Here is a 21,318-nt window from a genome sequence, read left to right as displayed (position 1 = left end):
GGCCCCAGCTAACGAGGTTCCCTGTGCCAGAGCTCTTTCCCTAAATCTGTTGTGATGCTGGCACAATTGGATACACTCTTATATAATACCGTAAGACCCTAGTAAATGGGTACCCCAGTACTCAGGGCATGGGATATTATGAGTAGGCCGCTGAGGGCAGCAACACAGATTGTGCCACCCTCTAGGGCCCTGCACCCAGATGCACCCTTCACTGCCATTGCTGGCTGAGTGCACTGGGGCAAACCTAAAAAGGCAATCTCGACATGGCACACTCCCTGTGTGCCTTGTCCACCCTTCACTGAATATGTTATGGGTAGGTCACCCCTCTGGTGGGCTTTACAGCCCTAAGGCACGGTACATCATACTATATGTGAGGCATGATTACATGAGCAATATATGTAGGAGGCTGGCCTGGCTTGTAGTGGGTACCAAGGGGTACTTACACTCTGTACCAGGTCCAGTTATCCCTTATTAGTGTAGAAGAGGTGTTTCTAGCAGCTTAGGCTGATAAAAGGTAGCTATAGCAGAGCAGCTTAGGCTGAACTAGGAGACATGCAAAGCGCCTACTATACCACTGGTGTCATTTGCACAATATCATAAGAAAACACAATACACAGATATACTAAAAATAAAGGTACTTTATTTTTATGACAATATGCCAAAGTATCTCAGTGAACACCCTCAGTATGAGGATGCCAAATATACACAAGATATATGTACACAATACCAAAAATATGCAGCAATAGCAAAAGTAAGTAATGCAGGCAATGTAGAATTACAGTAGATTGCAATAGGAGCACATAGGTACAGGGGCAACACAAACCATATACTCTAGAAGTGGAATGCGAGCCACGAATGGACCCCAAACCTATGTGAGCTTGTAGAGGGTCGCTGGGACTGTAAGAAAACAATGAGGGTTAGAAAAATAGCCCACCCCAAGAGCCTGAAAAGTAGGTGTACAGTGCACCTATATTCCCCAGAGAGCACAGAAGTCATGATAGGGGAATTCTGCAAGGAAGACCAACACCAGCAATGCAACCAAAGTTGCAGAGTACCTGTGGAACAAGGGGACCAAGTCCAAGAGTCGCGACAAAGTCGAGATTGGGCAGATGCCCAGGAAATGCCAGCTGAGGGTGCAAAGAAGCTGCCACCGGATGGTAGAAGCTGTGGATTCTGCAAGAATGAAGAGGACTAGGAACTTCCCCTTTGGAGGATGGATGTCCCACGTCGTGAAGAAGCGTGCAGAGGTGTTCCCACGCAGATAGACCGCAAACAAGCCTTGCTAGCTGCAAGGGTCGCGGTTAGGGTTTTTGGATGCTGCTGTGGCCCAGGAGGGACCAGGATGTCGCCACTTGGATGAGGAAACAGAGGGGGCGCCCAGCAAGACAAGGAGCCCTCACAGAAGCAGGCAGCACCCGCAGAAGTGCCGGAACAGGCACTACGAAGAGGAGTGAATCGGAGCTCACCCGAAGACACAAAAGGGAGTCCCACGACGCCGGAGGACAACTCAGGAGGTTGTGCACTGCAGGTTAGAGTGTCGGGGACCCAGGCTTGGCTGTGCACGAAGGAAATCCTGGGAGCGTGCACAGGAGCCGGAGCAGCTGCAAATCACGCGGTACCCAGTAATGCAGTCTAGCGTGGGGAGGCAAGGACTTACCTCCACCAACCTTGGACTGAAGAGTCACTGGACTGTGGGAGTCACTTGGACAGAGTTGCTGAGTTCCAGGGACCACGCTCGTCGTGCTGAGAGGGGACCCAGAGGACCGGTGATGCAGTCTTTTGTTGCCTGCGGTTGCAGGGGGATGATTCCGTCGACCCACGGGAGATTTCTTCAGAGCTCCTGGTGCAAGAAGGATGCAGGCTACCCCCAGAGCATGCACCACCAGGAAACAGTCGAGAAAGCCGGCAGGATGAAGCGATACAAGGTTGCAGTAGTCATCTTTGCTACTTTGTTGAGGTTTTGCAGGCGTCCTGAGCAGTCAGCGGTCGATCCTTTGGCAGAAGGTGAAGAGAGAGATGCAGAGGAACTCTGATGAGCTCTTGCATTCGTTATCTAAAGAATTCCCCAAAGCAGAGACCCTGAATAGCCAGAAAAGGAGGTTTGGCTACCTAGGAAGTAGGATAGGCTAGAAACACAGGTAAGAGCCTATCAGAAGGAGTCTCTGACGTTACCTGCTGGCACTGGCCACTCAGAGCAGTCCAGTGTGCCAGCAGCACCTCTGTTTCCAAGATGGCAGAGGTCTGGAGCACACTGGAGGAGCTCTGGGCACCTCCCAGGGGAGGTGCAGGTCAGGGGAGTGGCCACTCCCCTTTCCTTTGTCCAGTTTCGCGCCAGAGCAGGGCTGGGGGATCCCTGAACCGGTGTAGACTGGCTTATGCAGAGATGGGCACCATCTGTGCCCATCAAAGCATTTCCAGGGGCTGGGGGAGGCTACTCCTCCCCAGCCCTGACACCTTTTTCCAAAGGGAGGGGATGTAACACCCTCTCTCTGAGGAAGTCCTTTGTTCTGCCTTCCTGGGCCAAGCCTGGCTGGACCCCAGGAGGGCAGAAACCTGTCTGAGGGGTTGGCAGCAGCAGCAGCTGCAGTGAAACCCCGGGAAAGGCAGTTTGGCAGTACCAGGGTCTGTACTAGAGACTCTGGGGATCATGGAATTGTCTCCCCAATGCCAGGATGGCATTGGGGTGGCAATTCCATGATCTTATACATGTTACATGGCCATGTTCGGAGTTACCATTGTGACGCTATACATAGGTAGTGACCTATGTATAGTGCACGCGTGTAATGGTGTCCCCGCACTCACAAAGTCCGGGGAATTTGCCCTGAACGATGTGGGGGCACCTTGGCTAGTGCCAGGGTGTCCACACACTAAGTAACTTAGCACCCAACCTTTACCAGGTAAAGGTTAGACATATAGGTGACTTATAAGTTACTTAAGTGCAGTGGTAAATGGCTGTGAAATAACGTGGACGTTATTTCACTCAGGCTGCAGTGGCAGGCCTGTGTAAGAATTGTCAGAGCTCCCTATGGGTGGCAAAAGAAATGCTGCAGCCCATAGGGATCTCCTGGAACCCCAATACCCTGGGTACCTCAGTACCATATACTAGGGAATTATATGGGTGTTCCAGTATGCCAATGTGAATTGGTGAAATTGGTCACTAGCCTGTTTGTGACAATTTAGAAAGCAGAGAGAGCATAACCACTGAGGTTCTGATTAGCAGAGCCTCAGTGAGACAGTTAGTCATCACACAGGGATCACATACAGGGCACACTTATGAGCACTGGGGCCCTGACTGGCAGGGTCCCAGTGACACATACACTAAAACAACATATATACAGTGAAATATGGGGGTAACATGCCAGGCAAGATGGTACTTTCCTACAGCCCCCACTTTTGTCCTTGCCAAACCTGGGACATAGTGAGTGAACAGAGCAGCCATTTTAAGTACATGTACTGGACACTGGTCAAACATGAGTTCCCCAGCTACATGATTGCCACTCTGCACCCTGGGTTGTTTGGTATCAAACAGCTCAGGATGATAAATCCAAACTGGTACCAGTATCGGATTTAACCCCAAAAATACCCAGGGGTCACCTTAGAGGTGCCCCCTCCAAAAGCTAACCTAACTGGCATAGTTGCTGACTGGTTCCTTCCAGCCTGCCACTTCAGACAGCCAATATACAAACCTGGGGGAGAACCCTGGATCTCTGGTTTGTAAAACAATGCCCTTCCTGGGTGGAGGAGCTAAAACCCCCTCCCTCAGGAATGTGCACTTTCCTGGCGATGAGCTACAAAAGGGCTACCACCATTGAAACTTGAGCCCCAGGCCTGCTGCTAGCATCAGATGGCCTCCCCCTTTGTCAACCCATACTTTTGGTGGGAGCAAAGGTGGGAAACCACACAAAGGGTAGGAGGAGGGGTCTCACTGAGCATGCACCACCCCTAGGGGTTTGCAGGCGAAGTTGATCCCCACATTTCATTTTTCTCCATGTTGGATGGCAGGAAAATATCCAGTGAGGTTTAGGGAAGTGACCCTTCCCACAGCACGTGGTTACTGTAGTGGGTGTAGCCACCCAAGTTTAAGTGTCCCATTGGATACTACCAGGTTCCCCCTAAAACTCCAACTAAATTCAGTAGTTAGTGGGCTCCCCTAGAGCAAGAAACCAGATTCATCAGGAGGAAAAGAAGACAGCACCAAAGAACCCGAAAGGACGAGAACAGAGGACCTGCTGCACCAGAAGAGGCTCCAAGACCCCTGTTTGCTGCACCAGAGTCCCGACAATCGCCACTGCAGAGGAGCTGACTACTGGACTGACCTCAAAAGACCCCAAGAAGCTCCAGGCTGCACATATAGCTCGAGATCCCCCTCCTGAGTGGAGGCATCACTCAAGAAACCAAAAAACCTATCAGGAACCAGCAAACTGGTGAGGGTCACTTCACCGACTGGACGATATCTCTGCAACCGGAAGTCGCAGCCGGACCTGACAACACACCAACGACAGCCCGGACGAGACCTGAAGTGTGCCAACTTTGATGGCACAGCACCCTCCCATGGCCGAGTTGTGCCAGTACCCTAGTTAGTGGTCAGTGCACGTCGGACATCGCCAAAAACAGCTGACCAAGAGCTGCAACTGGATCAGGAGTAAGCCCCTTTCGAGGGACTTCAGTGACACCCTGGACCTCCCACCTGAGGGCCCTCGACGTCCTGCAAGACTCTCAGAAGAAGACTTACCTCCAGCTCCAGAGGGTCCCTTCCCGCACAGCATCCTAGACCTGCAACTCGCCTGCATCCGGCTGCCCTGGCCCTCCATCGCAGCATCTGCTGTGTGCCCCGGGTCCCCAACCCCTTGCGACCTCAACAGCCCAAGGGGACCCCAAGGCACCATCTTTAAATCTGCAAACCAGCTCCTTTTTCCAGGTGGCCCTGTGCCTGTGCCAAGAGAATTTCCAACTCTGCTCCTGATGGAACCGGGAGCCGGCCAAGGCTCTTCAGCTGGCACAGTGTGCCCACCGACTACTTCGACCATCCTACAAAAGAAGAGTCTGGTAGCCCAACTGTACGATTTTAATGCATTTTAAAAAGTGACTGCCTATTGATTCCTATGGTGCGTAATTACGCACAGAAAGACTAACTTTATTAAAACTTTATAAAGTCATGTGTCAAAAAGTACTTAACGTATCCTAAAGATCTTGGTCTTAAAATGTATATAAAGTCTGAAGTATTTTTATAAATTCTGGTCTTGAGTTACTTATTGAGTGTGTGCGGTGCATGATTGGATTTGTGAGTACAGGAAATACTTAGCACATCTTCTGGATTAACCTAACTGCTCGACCAGCTACCTTAAAAATTGGAGCATTAGGTAGTCTAATTTTTACCTCTGGAAAGCAAGTGTGGTTTCCTGGACCCCCTGCACAATGTGCCTAGTTTTGCACACTACATAGAGGTCTAGCCTCCTACATTTGGGGCCACCAATTCCAGCACAAGCGAGTGGGGCTCAGATCCAGGGTGTTGAGATAGAAATCCTGGGGGACTTTCTGTTACACGAGGGCACTGCTGTAAGGAAAGGCCAACAGAGGTCTCCCAGTTTAGCACAGTAACTGTTGAATGGGAAGCAGCCAGTGACACCGGGTCTCAGTCTAGCTTGGAGTCTTGTCAGGTCTAGTTCCATTTGGAGAGACTCTTAAAACTCTATACTTTGATATTTTTGGAACAAGGTGGTAATTGCGTAACGCATTAGCTTCTGACAGCCATCGATACTTGTTGAACCAGCTTGTAAATGCTCATTACACCTGATTTAAGACTTTGGTCTTCTTTAGGGGAAGAATCAGTTAAGTGTAGACCTTGTGAAGATCCATGTTTAGTTTACAAGACTAGATGATGTGAACATCATCTGTTGCTGCTTGTTTGACAGACTGGACCACCAGCTTTTTACCATACCGACTTGCAGGTGTCATGCAGGTTGGTGCACAAGGATTGCATTAGGGGCTGCCGCTTTGCAGTACAGTATGGCATGCTACTGTGGTATGCTTTGAGCCAGGGATGTGTGGAGGTTGTTAACATTTTCTGGATTGCCCATAGCTATGCCTTTTGTCTTCATTGTCTATGTTTTCCTGACCTGACTGGTAAAGAGGAACTGCAAGCATGCATAGTCTGCAATTGGGGCACTCAGCTGCAAACACCAACTTTAGTAGCAAATATGACCTACTGCTGCATGGAGCTGGGGTCCGTGCTTGCACTGGCAGACCTCTCACCATTGTAGCTGTCTGCATAGCTGCTTTATGAATCACAGGCCCTGCAGGTCATGGAAGTGGAGAGAATGCTTTCCCTACTGTCATGTAGTGGGTCTCCTGATGATTCCAAAGAGGGCAGCTTTTCCCTGTGGAGGTTATTGGGATCCATGCTCACTGTAGAGGCCAGGGAAGTCGTTTTGTTCTTCCCTCTCAAGAGTTTGAAGTTGCTGACTTGGAGAAAAGGAGGATCCAGTGGTTTGGAAGGATTTAAAGACTGAAACCCTTTGCTGGCATGAAGTGGAGAAGTGATCTTAATGGAACCACTCGGATGATACGCTTCCATGACGGTGCCCAACTAGCGCTGCTGGAGGGCCTCATCCTGAGAGGGATTTATTACATGTTGTACATCAAACAGGGATAAGTATTCCTTGACTTCTGGCTTAAGATCCATGTATGGATCAGGGCTAAAGAGCATATTAATTTCTGGGCCATTAGTAGTTTACATTATGCTTTCTCTCTGCTGAGGTCAGCCTGATCTGGTTAAGCGTGACTCTCTGTACCTCCTGAGCATATTCTCAGCAGGGACGTGGTCCAGTCAAATTAACAGGATAGATGCATCCTGTAGCAGGCCTTGACAGCACTTACCCCTGTGACAGCTGCATTTCTTAAACATTGGTCGTAGCACACGTAATCACCTTAATTATGTTAGTGAAAAACACCTCGCCCTGCACAGTGTTCACCACCAAAGACTTAGTTTGGGGTTCACAGAGACAAAGACATGACTCTTTCTTAGGAACCAAAGAATTGGAGGATGAGGGATTTGAATGGACTCCCTAGCTTTCTTTTCTTTCAGGTTCATTCTTCTCGGAAACAAGAAGAATTCTGGGCCAAGGATATATTAGCATTGAGACAACAGCAGCATTTGACTCCCAGGGGAGCCGAGGTGGGTCCTGCTAGTGTAGGGTCTGCCATGAAGTCCTCTGTTTCTGATAGCCAGGCATGAACCCAAAGCAGATGACATCCTGAGAAAACAGACTGCTTGTGCCAAGTGAGACTCCTGAGAGTCATGTAGCTGAACCTGAGGAGCAAACACCATTTGTTGTGGCGAAGGATTGCAGCGCCTCTTAAGGGTGAGCAGTCTGAGAAAAAAGCCTCAGAATGAACTTGTGCCACTTGGCACCTCTGCTTTTTTCTTGTACCTCTTCTGTTTCAAAAGGTACGTCTGACGGGATAAAACAATATGCAGAAAAGCCTTGTGTTTGCTTTCAGGTGGGGATTCTCTCTGCTCACTGGCTTCTGGGCTCTACTTCAAAACTTCTACCAGCACAGCTTGGGAGCTGTGCTTAATCACTGGGAGAGGAGGAGTCAGGGCATGGACCTTCCTGGCCAGGCTGGAACTGCAGTTGAGACTGCCAGCAGAAAAACTGAGCTCAACTTCCCTGTGCAATCTCCTTAGGAACCAGAAGAAGCTACGTCTTGATCAGCTGGCCCTTGTACAGGGACTCGCTCAACCTCTTATTGTATGGAAATCTTTTAATGAAATGTTGCTGTTATAGACCATGCAAACAATACTGGTAAGAGTCTACACGTCGCACAGTCTTATTCTCAACATTATGGATCTAGACAAGCATAGGAATCTTCCTATAAATGTCCTTGCAGTACACGCAGAATCTCTCCTCACCGCTCCTTCCCTTAGGGCTGCCTCTCTTGCTGTGACCTCACAGAATGGACACTGCCCCCACCCTCTCGGCGTCTTCAGCCGACTCATCCTATGTTCTGGAATTCTTTCCATGGGCCCCATACCTTGTTGAATTTCTTCGGACAACCTCTTGCCTTGTGCCTTATGAACAAACATCTCCCCCTGCATACACCAGTCTAAGTTTGCCAACCACTGCTCCACAGTAGGAACCTCCAGGCTATCCCATAGTTGAAACAATATCCCTCCTTGCCACCATTAGAACAGCATTGCACAATAATAAAGTGTAATTGAGTAATGTCTTTCCGCCTCAAATGCCCTGAGTCACCAGCACCAGCGCCAGTGTCAGAGCCTCGCCTATTACTATCAAAATTTGGCAGCTCACTTAAATTCAGTAGGGCTGGAGCCACAGGCATCCCCATAGTGTGCGCAACATCATGTCTCAGTATCTGTCGTTCCATGCGGGATAGTCTGGTCTTTTTAAAGTACGCCAGCGGAGTATCTCAAGCTGCACCAATCGGAGCCCAGCCCATAGGCCGCCTCCCTGGTGTGTCAGCACTCCTCCCCCAACTTCTGGTCCTCCAGATTCCTAGATCTCTTTCCAATTAGTTTTTTAGAGAGTATTGACTGTTGCTCATTGCTGGTCTATAAATCTGTGGCCTCGTGTCGGTGCAGCGGGCTGCCAAATGTCTATATTCCAGCGGCATCTGGACTGCCACTTCCTGCAGCCTGTCCCCATATCCTGCCAGGGCATGGTTCACATGTTGGCATCTATAGTGGTGTGATCCCACCAATTTGTATTGTCTTTGTAGCTCCTCAAAGGAATAAAGCCCCCAGGCATCCCAATTGTCTCCCAGTTTTGATATCCCCAGCATGTCGCATTGCCTCTGCCCCTCCAACCTTTGCAAATCTGCCAACCGATCTAACTCCTACAAGGGTGTTTCTAGTTTCACATTTCCTTCCCTTTCCAACTTCTGCCTGGCTTTCTTCCAGATTTGAACCACCACCTCTGTGGGACTACATACCTAAATGGTCCAACTGGTGGCGTAGATAGCCCCTTAAGCCCATACAGTGTCTGTCCACGTATAGAGCCAGCTGTTGCTAAGACTCAAAGGCCTGTCGTTCACCACCAGTAATTGCGCTGCTCAGTAGTACAGGCATAGATTTTGGAGAGCTGCACACCACTCATAGGGGCTCCTGCTAAGTGTCGATAGAGCTATTTGTGAGACGTCCCATCCTATAATAACAATCTTGTCACTGCATCTACAGCCACCTTGTAGGGTCTGTTCTGCAGCATGTACAAAAACCTGGGCAAGGTGATAATTTTGTAGAGGGCTCTTCTTTATTGCAGCGAAATAGGGAGTTTCTGCCATTACCCCACATTAGTTTTGCATTCCTCGAGAACCGTTCCTGAAGTCCACCTCTGAAACCTGTCCTGGTCAAGTGTTACATAGATTCCCAGGTAGACACACCCCTGTGCAGCAAAGTCAACAGAGCATCAGTGGATTCTATCTCTGCTCTCACACACTTAAAACTTATTCCCTGGATCATGACAAATAAATCCAGCTGAAGCAGGTTGTCTTGTGCTGGGGGAAATTGTCTTAGAGCCTTTACCAAGGTTACTCAGACCATTTTCATTGGACTAGTGAGTGTGACTACTACCTCAGGGGGAGTTGGGAGTGTTGGGGAGCCTTGATTATGTTGCTTCACTATCACAACCGAAGAAAGGTTGCTCAGAACTGCGCACACGGGGTGAGACTCTACAATCCTAAATCTTCTTGCTAATGATGACCTTGGCAAACCCTGTAAATTGAATGAAAGTCATTTTGATTACAGCAGGACTGGGTACCACTAGTGGCACACAGAGTGTAGAACTGCACTTGTGGCTGTCCCTCATCAGCACACACAAAGTTTATGAGGGTCGTCTGCTGCGAACACTCAGTGACAAGATGCTCAATACTGGAAGGATCATAAGCTGCCCAAGCTGAAGGAAGAAGAGGCTGGAGAGAAAGAACTGCACAAAACATCACGAGAAATATCCAAGTTAGGATATCACTGAGCACCAGAGAAGCAGGCAACTGGCTTGGAGTACAAATGGGCAGAGAAGGCAGTGTGCCAGGTACTTGTTACAGATGCTAAAAAGTGTTGGAATGAGAGCTATGGAAAACGTTTCCTTTCCTGCCACAAGTTGTACCAGGTAAGTTGTGAATATAGAAAAGCATTGTATTTGGAGAATCATTTTTGTATTGTTAATAAATAAAATATGATCCAATAAGGTAAATGATTTACACCCAGGATATTCCGTCGATACTGCACGTCTCTTTGCAGCAAACCTCACCCTTTGTGTCTCTACACTGCCCAATTTGGAGACTGGAGATCAACCTTGTTCTAAGGTAACAGGGGTTGGAGCACTTCTCATGCACATAGCTTGGGCAGGTTAGGTTTTTCACACCTTACTCTCTTTAAGGTAAAAAGAATGCTTAAGGGAGGAATTTGTATATTCTTGTTTACTGCAAAATGTTGGGATTGTTCATATTCACATCACTTGTTCTCACAATCCTGATTGTCTCTTGTCATTATCCTAATCATTGCATCTCAAGTATTTTAACATAGATTGGAGTATTTTCAATAAATGTATTGAGAACTGTCCTGCATATCCTTTCTTGCCTGTGTGTGTAAGAGATTTATTTCTAATGAGAGTAAATGGTAAGACTTGGTCCACCACTTTTTTCCCTGGGAAAATCTCAGAGTTCATGCGCTAGGCTGCCAGAAATAACCTTTACTATTTGTGTTCTGGGGAGGTGCTGCTAAGAGAGCCAGCCGTAAGGATTGGGCCGACAGCTGCCAACTGGTGTAGTAGTGACTCAGTTGCCTACAAGTAGAGGTGATACCACCCCTATTCCAGCAGTCTCGTATAGATGCGAGAGTCCTTACAACAAGTTCTGCCCCTTTTTTCTATCATTGAATACTGCTTCAGAAAGGATGATGAGCTATATACAGAGAACTCACACTTCATTGTGCTTATCTTGGAGCCAACTCTGTTGCTATCTGCTGTGAGAGACATCACTTTGCACAAAGGCTGTGTCTGGAAAGCAGCCTGGAAATGACACTTGAAAGAGAAGCACCCTAACCGGTTCTGAAGATTGTGTCCACCTCTCTTTGTTCCGGTCCCATGTAATACTTGACACAGTAAGGGATTGGTCTGTAGACTACTAGAAGACGTTCTGTGTAGCCAGGGGTGATGTCTGCCTTACAGCCTGTCTTCAGGAATTGAAGGGACATCACCTGACATCTGCACTTTCTTCTAGAAGGGCTGTTAATCTGCATAAAACGCTAAATGCCTGCCTGCATGGCGAGAGAGGGTTAGAGTCCCTGTTCCTTCAGGAGAGACTGTCAAGAGATAGATGCTCAGCATTTTCACAGCATGGAACACCCAGATGAAGAGGTCCACCCTTTGTCTCTGCGCAGTTTCCGAATTAACTCTATCAAACCCAGAAGCCTGCCACAAGCTTGAGCTATCAGTACTACTCCTACTGCTGAAGTAATCTAAGGCAGCGCCCTGCCGAAATATAAGCCAGGATCTATCCAGAGGTCACAACTGCCACAGAGACATCATTGCAAAGAAACTGGTTCATCCAATAACCAGCCTGCACCCAGCCATGAGGGCTAGAGCTATCTAAGATTGGAGTGACCGAACAGACATGCCTAGTGAGCCCCCTCATTGGAATCTTACCCAAACAACACTGCAGCTATCGCAAAGGAAGAACGAGTGCCTTTAGTGTGGTAGTGCATCCCAAACCCTCCATACAGCCTGAAGTGCAGTGCAACCAAGAGCAGATAAAAATGGGGCTTCCCCTGCATACAAGGACAGACTGGCACAAGTGGCAAGACCGCTGCGCCGCTTAAGAATTAGGGCCTGATTTAAAGTTTAGTCGAGGTGGTTACTCCATAACAAACGTTACGGATATCCTGTTCGGCATATTACGGCTGTGATATATCCTATGGAGATCGTAATACCCTGAACGGGATATCTGTCAGTTTTGTCACAGAGTATTCTCCTCTGCTGAGTTCTTTATCAGGCCCTTAGACAAAAGGCTTACTACAAAGGGTTGAAAAAGGCATTGAACTGAAGTGCTCCACCAGTGAGTGCGGTTGTTTGAGTTCTCTGCACTTGTGTCTAAACTTTGCCTACTACAAATAGGATTAGGAACTTTAGAGACAGAAACTCAATCATAGCTGGAAGGAGAGGGGATGCTAGGAAGAGAGGGAGTGTAGCGCTTCATTGCTAGATGCAACTACTTTCAACCCAGTATTATGTTCTCATTGTGTTATGTAGCATGTAGGGCCTGATTTATCTGCCTTATTACGATCCCATGATATCCAAAGAACATTGTAATAAGGCTGATGGATACCCGTCACATTTGTGACAGAGTATTCTCTCCTCCGAGATCTAAATCCGGCCCATAGATTTGCTTTGTGACTGAAGTACTTTCTTTTTCTATAAAAGAAAAACACCCAATTGAGCATAACTTTATTGTCTCTCTCTCTCCTCTCTCTTTCTTTCCCCCAACCCACCTCCAACTACGATTGGAACCTAGTAACCATTGTCTGTTCTGTGGCCCCTGGACAGGATCTGACATTTTTCCTTACTCTTACTGTGACTGTATTGCCAAGTATTTGCATGTCACAAGGTTGCACAATACCAGCCAAGTCCCTCTTTGAAGGATTCATGTGTGTGGCTAAAAGCCCTGGTATTATCCTTTGGCAGGGCTAAGTGATAGCATTTTACATTAGAGGACTGTCCAATTTGTGTCTAGCAGTCGAAAGTTTGAAACTTTCATTTTTGTAGAACCCCAACATCTGTCTGTAAAGAGACTTTGCAACTTTGACATGTAGCGTTACAGCTCTATGTTTGTATTTTATTAAACAATATCTCATTTGTAAGCTTGCCTTTTTTATTTTATTCTGCAGTATCGCACTTGGAGACAGGAAAACTGAACAAGAAAGAGTCCTACACTTGCTCTGAATGCAAGGTGAACTTTACTGAGAAATCCATTCTAAAAAAACATCAACAAATTCACAGGAAGCAAAGATTGTTCCCCTGTACTGAGTGTGAGAAGAGTTTTTTGAAAAAAACAGGTCTTGTGGCGCATCAGAGAATCCACAAAGGTGTGAGACCTTTTCAGTGCAATGAGTGTGGGAAAAGTTTTACTCATCATGCAACTCTTTTTCATCACCGAAAAATACACATAGGAGTGAGGCCTTTTCCCTGTACAGAGTGTGAGAAAAGATTTATCAGTAAGGAGGCTCTTGAGATGCATCAGAGAATCCACACAGGGCTGAGACCTTTCTCCTGCACTGACTGCGGAAAGAGCTTTACTACACAGACATACCTTAGACAACATGAAAGAAGGCACACAGACGTGAGGTCTTTTCACTGCTCTGAGTGTGAGAAAAGCTTTCCTAGTAAGTCACATCTTCAGACTCACCAAAGAACACACACAGGTGTGAGACCTTTCCAATGCACTGAGTGTGACAAAGCTTTTGCTCAAAAGTCAAATCTTTATCAGCACCAAAAGCTACACACAGGAATGAGACCCTTTTCATGCACCGAGTGTGAGAAAGGATTTAGTAGTAAGGCAAGTCTTCTTCAGCACCAACGAATACACACAGGTTTGAAGTCCTTTCACTGCACCAAATGCGACAAAAGTTTTACTCAAAAGCCTAATCTCCTACGGCATCAAATAATCCACACAGGACTGAGGCCCTATCACTGCAATGTTTGTGGAAAAAGCTTTAATCATAGGTCAACTTTCGTTTCTCATGAGCGAATACACTTAGGAGTGAAGCTCCATCAGTGCACAAAGTGTGAGAAAAGCTTTACTCGAAAGTCAACTCTTGTAGTTCATCTAAGAGTGCACACAGGGGTGAAGCCCTTCCCCTGTACTGAATGTGAAAAGGCCTTTACTAAAAAGATTCATCTTATTGAGCATCAAAGAATACACACTGGAGCGAGGACCATTTCACTGCAGTGATTGTGAGAAAACCTTTGCTCGAAAGTTGGGTCTTGTCAAGCACAAAATGACTCGCAGGAGTGAAGCAGTTTCATTTCAGCGAGTAGGAGAAAAACTTAACTGAAAGGTCAGATCTTACAAATCACCAAAAAATACACACTGGATGAAGACCATTTTTAGTCTGAAATGGGGCCTTATGCAGCTTGTGAAAATGCACAAATGATAAGGCAGTTTTGATGACCTGCATAACTTCAGAATTTTCAGGAATAGGACATGAATTCAATTACTGCATATTTATGTTGAGGCTTTTTTGTAATCATTTAAGACACGCAATGTCCCTTCATTGGATCTCTTCCACTGCCATAAAGTGTGACCCTTGCCTTCTTAAAAGCCTGAAATGATGATAAAGTTATCACTATAGTAAAAATGCCTGCGGCCTGTTTTTATTTATGTAAATGAATGAACTTTTTAGTGTTGATTCACTCGATTCAATGACCGTAAGCAAGCAGTGTTTTTTTAACATTTTGGGCCCGTTGCACTCATGCCATTATGGTGCAAAAAGTGTGAACAGCCTCTTGAGACACCAGAGGATTTCCTAGCACATCAATAAAATGGACACAGTAAAATTAACTTTCATCTGTTTCGCACTATATTTCTCTTGAATACAAATGTAATGCCAATGTGAAACCTAAAACGAACCCTCAACAAACACTAAAGACTGTTTTCTGTAAATAAGTCTCTAATACAATCACCAAGACAATACATTTGTGTTTAGACCTGTTTCCTAGTAGGAAAGAATGGAGCAAGCATATTTAGCCACAGTCTATATTACATAATTACCTTTGTGAAGGCGAAATAATGGAAACAAATTGTTAAACCCTTACAGTTTGTAATTCATCAGGAGTGTGGACAGAAGTTGTTTTTCTTTAAAAAAAAAAAAAAAAGAAGAAAACCTGGTTTATGAGTTACTTTTGTAAAGAAGAAATGTAAAAAGTAATTGATTTTGCACTGTTGTGCACTTTGTGCAATGAAAAATAGGGCAAAATTGGTCTGCTCTATTTTATACCCTGGTTCAAACTTTGATTTGCTCTACTTGTGGAACCAGTGTAAATCAGGGCCACAGATCTGCTTTTTAGGGGATAACTCGAAAATATACAGCTCATGTGACAACATCTGATCCTACAGCTCCAATATGTGTCAACCACGCCAACAAGTTTGATACTGGGAAATATAAAAAAACAAAAAAAATTACAGATGGAGTAGAACATCCGTCTCTAGAATACTTTTAATATAAAAGAAATGGAGTGAGATGGGGTCACAAATATATTGCAACAGGATATGGGCTAAAAGTAGATCCTCAGTAAATCCTGGGAATACAGCGAGGTGGGGAAGGGGCGGTGGGGATAAAGATGTCAGCGGGATGGGGATAAAGATGTCAGTGGGATGGAGATAAAGATGTCAGTGGGATGGGTATAAAGATGTCAGCGATGGGGATAAGGATGTTAGTGGTGGGGATAAGGATGTTAGCGATGGGAATAAAGATCTCAGCTTTGGGATAAAGATCTCAGCAGTGAGGATAAAGATGTCAGCAGAGGGGATAAAGATGGCAGCGATGGGATAAAGATGGCAGCGATGGGATAAAGATGGCTGCAGAGTGGATAAATATGTCAGCAGTGAGGATAAAGATGTCAGCGGTGGGATAAATATGTCAGCTGTGGGGATAAAGATGTCAGCAGTGGGGATAAAGATGTCAGCGGTGGGGTTAAGGATATCATTGATGACGTCTCTCATAGGAAAACAAAGGCCTGGTGCTGCCAGTATTTATTTCAATTAAACAGGTGTAATCAGGCACTGGGTGTTTCATCAACACCATTGTCTTTTGTATGAGATTGTAACATCTTTCCCTTTTGCAAATTCACTGAAAAGTTAATTCTGAATAACAGATGCAAATGTTAGCAAGATGTGGAACATGAGATTAAAATGAGTACAGAAGATCCTGTGTATTCATTCATGTGAATAATGCAGGATAAAATTCAATCTTTTCTTCATATTTATCCTGCGACTCAGGGCCATGAATCTCCGGATGTATTGCAATATCTTGATCACTAATTCTTCATAGAACCATCCCTCAATCACTTTGTTATCTAGGCAGTATATATTATGCCCACTGAAACATGGATTTACAGTCCCTTTTAACAGCGCAGTTAAAAGAGATATTGAGGCAATTTAGGGCCACCTTGTATCCTGGCTGAGTGAGTGGCTGAAAGGAGAGAGAGAATCAATAGAGGTACTAATTGTTGCAATTTTATGAAAGTTAATATATAGTGACACCAAGGTAAAATGTTTTTCTGGAGATAATGTTGTTTCCAGTCTAGTCTCCACAGGTTTATAGTAGCAATTAAAATAATATAGCCAGGGAGAGAAAACAATCCGTACAGACTGCATTAAGGCTGTTGCTAAATCTTTTTGCAGTCACAAAAAAGTAAAATATACAGAGTCCATCTGAAGAAAAATGCGGGGGCTCTCAAAAGCTAATTCCAATTCTTAATTAAATCTGAACACCCCTAATTGCAATTCTGTGATGCTCCAGAATCTGTAATAATGTCTCCAAACAGAAATAATGGAATTTTCAGATGCCAAATAACTAAACCAAGAGTCCAATAAAACAGCAGCTGGCCCTAGATTGACTAAGTCTGATTTATGGTTAGCATTCTCCTAGTTTGAGACTATACAATGGTTCTAGTGTGAAGATGCCAACTTGCGCGTGTACGTGTAAAATATCCTCTAGGAAGTGCAGGTTTTTTCTACCCCTTGAAACCCATATCTCTGATGCCTAATGTGCTTTCCTGCAGAATTCAGTGACAAACCTGGTGGCTCTGGTGGGAGTTTGTTTGAGGCTTTTGGGGCAATGTAAGACAAAGTTCGAGCTCCAGCTCTGGGCTGGTGTATGCAGGAGACGTGAACAAGCAGTAGGTTAGTCAAAGGTGTCTGGCCCGGGTGCGAAACAGGATGCGGTTGTGAGGTGGGATGGCCCTAGATTGTGTTGAGCTTTTTAGGCGTGTGTGTGATGAGTCTGGAAAGAGAGCTGTTGTGGATTGGGAGCCAGTGGAGGTATTTGGGGTGCTTGAGTATTTTAATGCAGTGTAGTAGTTTGAGTGTGTCTTACGGCTGTGTTCTGTGTAACTTGTAGTCTTTTGGTAAGTTGGGCAGTGAGTCGATCCTGCTGGTGACAGAGGCTTGCGTGGGGGATCTGCAGGTGTTCTCAGTGAGCAATTTGAAGACATTCCTGAGCCTTTTGAGGGTGTAGAAGCAGCCGTGTTAGCTCCGTCAGGCAGATTCAGCTGTTGATCACAATGCCTAGGTTCTCGCTAGCATTGGATTGTCAAGGACAAGGGCCTATCTCAGTAAGCCATCAGCCTGGGGATCAGAGAAAGGTGTATTTGCTGAAAAGGACCGCTTATGTTTTGTTGCTGTTGAATTTGAGGCAGTTTTTTTTTTTATCCAGTGTGGTACTACGAGCATGCAGTTGCTGATGTATTTTTTTTTTGGTAAGTGGAAGTAACTTTGGATAAGGAGAGGATGAGCTGAGCGTTATGTGCATAGGGTATGATGCTGAATCGATGGGAACGAGCAGTGAGTTATGTAGATTGGTAACAGTGTAGGGCTCCAGGAAGATTCTTGTGGGATGCTATAGATCAGGGTGGAGGCATCAGACAAGCAGCATCTAAGCTGACTGCTTCAATGCATCCTTAGAAGAAGGAGCTGATCCATGGTAGTGCCGGGCCATATTACGGCCTTCGGAAGGCATTGGATGAGGACGAGAGACTGCACATCAACATTGTCAGCCCATCATTTTGATCTTGCCATTTACCCTTTGTTCATCACTTTCTACTCATATGACTATCCCTTCAACTCTACAGATGTTACACAGAATGGCTTCACCCTTGACACATCACCTTTTTAACTTAATTTGATACATTACTAATTTTTGGATACAAATATGTAAATAAAAAATGTGATAAAACAAAATGATTAAGAGTACTTAGAAAAACGACCACGAAGATCACTGAACCTGTTGGAGCAAAGAAAGGCAAAAGGCTGTCAGTGCTGTTTAAGAACAGGAGCTAGGGTATGATCCCCTGGGTGATTATAAAATGGCACCAAATCATGCAGGGATTCACAGGAGAGCAAGATAATCAGAAATCAATATTATGACAGGAGCTAGACTATGATCCCCTGGGTGATATTAACATGGCACTGAATCATGCAGGGATTCACAGGAGAGCAAGATAATCAGAAATCAGTATTATGACAGGATCTAGAGTATGATTCCCTGGGTGATATTAACATGGCACTGAATCATGCAGGAATTCACAGAAGAGCATGATAATCAGAAATCAATATTATGACAGGAGCTAGGGTATGGACTCATGGGTGATAGAACGTTGGCATAAAATTATACAGGGATTCACAGGAGAGCAAGATAATCCGAAACATCTATATTATAACAGGAGCTAGAGTATGATTTCCCAGGTGATATTAACATGGCACCAAACCATGCAGCGATTCACAGGAGAGCAAGATAATCAGAAATCAATATTACAACCTCCCTCTTTCCTCCTTGGCTACTGGTCAAGGACAGGACCTGACATGGTTCTGTTGTGTGCCCCTTGAGAGGGCAGGGACCACATTGCCACCCTGCACAGTATAATATGTGAAAAGTGACAAGTGTCTCCTTTGGAGGGTCAGAGCTTAGAGTGAAATCGCACATCTGATATTGTCGGTGATAATCATCAAGACTCCAAACTCCCCATGTCTTTAGGAGAGAGAAGACTGATGCAGGTAAAACGTCTGGAGACAGATGATCCACACAGAAGTTGATCCAAAACTAGTTGGAGGAAAGATAACAACAAAAGTAGCAAAAGCTATTCTAGACAATGAAAAAGAAAAAATACCCAGACAGTGATTAATATATGCTAAGAACAATTACAGCCAAAATGGAAAAATCTGGGAAGAAATATTTGTGATGTTTCCATCCTTTCCGAGTACTGCCTTTTATGTAATGTCATTTTTAAGTAACTTTAGCAACTCCCTTAAGTAACTCCCTAGAGTGGAGGGGGGAGTTGTCACTTACACCTGACAGGGCTGTGCCTGCCCTCACACCATGCAGTCTCAGACCCCCTGGAGTGTGTCTGGGGCCGCAATGGGCAAGCCAGGATCTTGTGAACAACAGAGACTTCCCTTTGAAGTATGCCTACTTCAAAGGCAGAACTGGGTATAAGTAGTGGTCCCAAAACCGCAGACTTTTGGAATCAAGAGGAACCTCTGCCCAGGAGAATAGCTGAAGGAGGATTACTGTCCTTTTGCTGTGTTGTTTTGCTGGACTGGTCTGCAGTTGCTGCTTCTGCTTGAAAAGAGTGCGAAGGGTGAACTTTGCTGCGTGTCCTGCTTGAGGGAGTTCTCCAAGGGCTTGGAGTAGAGCTTGCCTCTTGTTGGAAGTATCAGGGACACCAAAGACTTCACATTCCGCGACCTGCAGCACTGGGAACTGTGTGCTTTTGCTGTTCAAAAGGAGAAACCACTGTGATGCCGCTGACGCCACAGCTGGCCTGCACCATGACCTACTGATGCCACACACAGCCGCACTGCCCTGCTTCGCACCACGACCCTGGTCTCATCGACGCTGTCATCGGATGACTTCACCAAGCCGCTCCTCGCACCACAACCTGTGGGCCCTGCATTCTGGCATTGGCTGCTCACACTGCAGCCTGGGCACCCCCAATGACGACGCTCCTGCTGACACCGGCGCCGATGCCTGCACCGTGGCCTGTGGACACCGTTTGTGAGGTACACGAAGCACCGTCCCTCTGTGCACCGCAGCCCCAGACTCAAGTGTCATCACCAGGCATTCTGCTTGCACTGTGGCCTGTGGACACCGCTCGTGAGGGTCACAAAGCACCGTCCCATCCCGCACCGCTGGCATGGGCCTACCGACAACAGCACTTCAGCAACAACAACAACACTGCCTGCACTGTGACCTGGTGACACTGCACATTGCACTGCCTCACTTCACACCGCAGCCCTGGTCTAACCAACGCCGCTGGACACCACCGTGCTGCTGCCTGCACCGTGACCTGTAGGCACCGCATGTCGCATCGTCCCACTTCGCACCGCAGCCCCGACGCTATCCACACCAGCGCTCCTGACTTCTTCAGCCCGGAGTTTGATCTGCAACACGTGTGACCACAACACTGGGTGCAGCACCACTTTTCTTAAATCTGCCACTAAGGCTTTTCGTATCCTGCTTTTTTGAGCTCACTAAGGCTTTTCGTATCCTGCTTTTTTGAGCTCACTAAGGCTTGAGGCTTTAATTTCACCTGGGTAGTACCTTTAGTTCTATGTCAGGACTGGAGGCAGGATTATGCTATACTTTCTTCTTTATTTCCCTCTAGCAGCTAAACATCACATATCAAACTAAATTTTCCATGATAACTTGGGAAAAGGTAGCATGTCCTTAGGGGGAGCAATAACAGCTTACTTTCTACTTATACCCTTAGACGTGGGAGAATTATGCACCTTGGTGTCACTTTAATCTGGTGAAAAAAGATGAAAGATTATACAACCTCGACTGGTTAGAAGAAGGGGGCACAAGTCTGAGCTCCCCCACACCCTCAAAGTCCTCTAGATCCTGGGGGGTGTTAAGCATTTTATCAGAAACAGTCATAGCTGAACTACTCTGTGTGTTGTCAACGACAGGCTGTGATGAGGAGCTGAAGGTTTTCTGATCCCCATAGACTGTCAGTACTGTTGTCAAGTAACTAGATAAAGAGAAATCCCAGAATAGCAGTGTAGGGGGGTTGGGTTCTGGTTGCATTACACCCCCAATTTTTGCCTGGTTTTGAATGCAACTTCTACTGATGTGTGCTGGATCCCCGCTAACCACGTCCTCAGTGCCAGTGTTCCTTCCCTAAAACCAAGACCCCTACTCACTTCATCCCCAAGTGACCAGGCTCTTCAGCCCCCTACAAGCCCCTAGTAAATGGTACCCCTGTACCTAGAGCATGGGTACTGGACAGGGCCCCTCACTGCTGCAGCACAACTTGAGCCACTCTGAGGTACCCAGCACTAACCTTATGCAGACTGCCATTGCAGGCTGTGTGACAAGGTGCTCCCAAAATTGAAAACGCTACATGAAATATATGTAAGTCACCCCCTAGCTGGTCTTGCAGCCCTAAGGCAGGGTGCATTATATTACATGTGAGGCCATATCTGCATGAGCAGATATGCCCCTGCTATGTCTCTGTCGATTCTCAGACATAGTAAGTGTGCAGGGAAGCCATTTTAAATGCATGTGCTGGACACTGGTCATTACGAGTT

The 21,318-nt window shown here is 46.2% G+C and overlaps 2 protein-coding genes across 2 annotated transcripts in view; one reads left to right on the top strand and one right to left on the bottom strand.

The window, feature by feature from the left end:
* LOC138286968 (uncharacterized) overlaps positions 1 to 14,703 on the top strand; it is a 417,069-nt gene extending 402,366 nt beyond the window's left edge. Inside the window, exon 22 of the mRNA XM_069227337.1 lies at positions 12,899 to 14,703. Within this exon, the coding sequence (XP_069083438.1) occupies positions 12,899 to 13,962 (1,064 nt within the window). The 3' untranslated portion in view covers positions 13,963 to 14,703. The remainder of the gene's footprint in view (positions 1 to 12,898) is intronic.
* LOC138287350 (zinc finger protein 84-like) overlaps positions 1 to 21,318 on the bottom strand; it is a 239,428-nt gene that overhangs the window by 107,138 nt on the left and 110,972 nt on the right. The gene's annotated exons all lie outside the window — the stretch shown is intronic.

This window comes from Pleurodeles waltl, chromosome 4_1 (genome assembly GCF_031143425.1).
Source record: "Pleurodeles waltl isolate 20211129_DDA chromosome 4_1, aPleWal1.hap1.20221129, whole genome shotgun sequence".
Taxonomy (NCBI): domain Eukaryota; kingdom Metazoa; phylum Chordata; class Amphibia; order Caudata; family Salamandridae; genus Pleurodeles; species Pleurodeles waltl.
The sequence above is the reverse complement of the archived record's forward strand: the minus strand, read 5'-3'. Positions and strand labels throughout refer to the sequence as shown.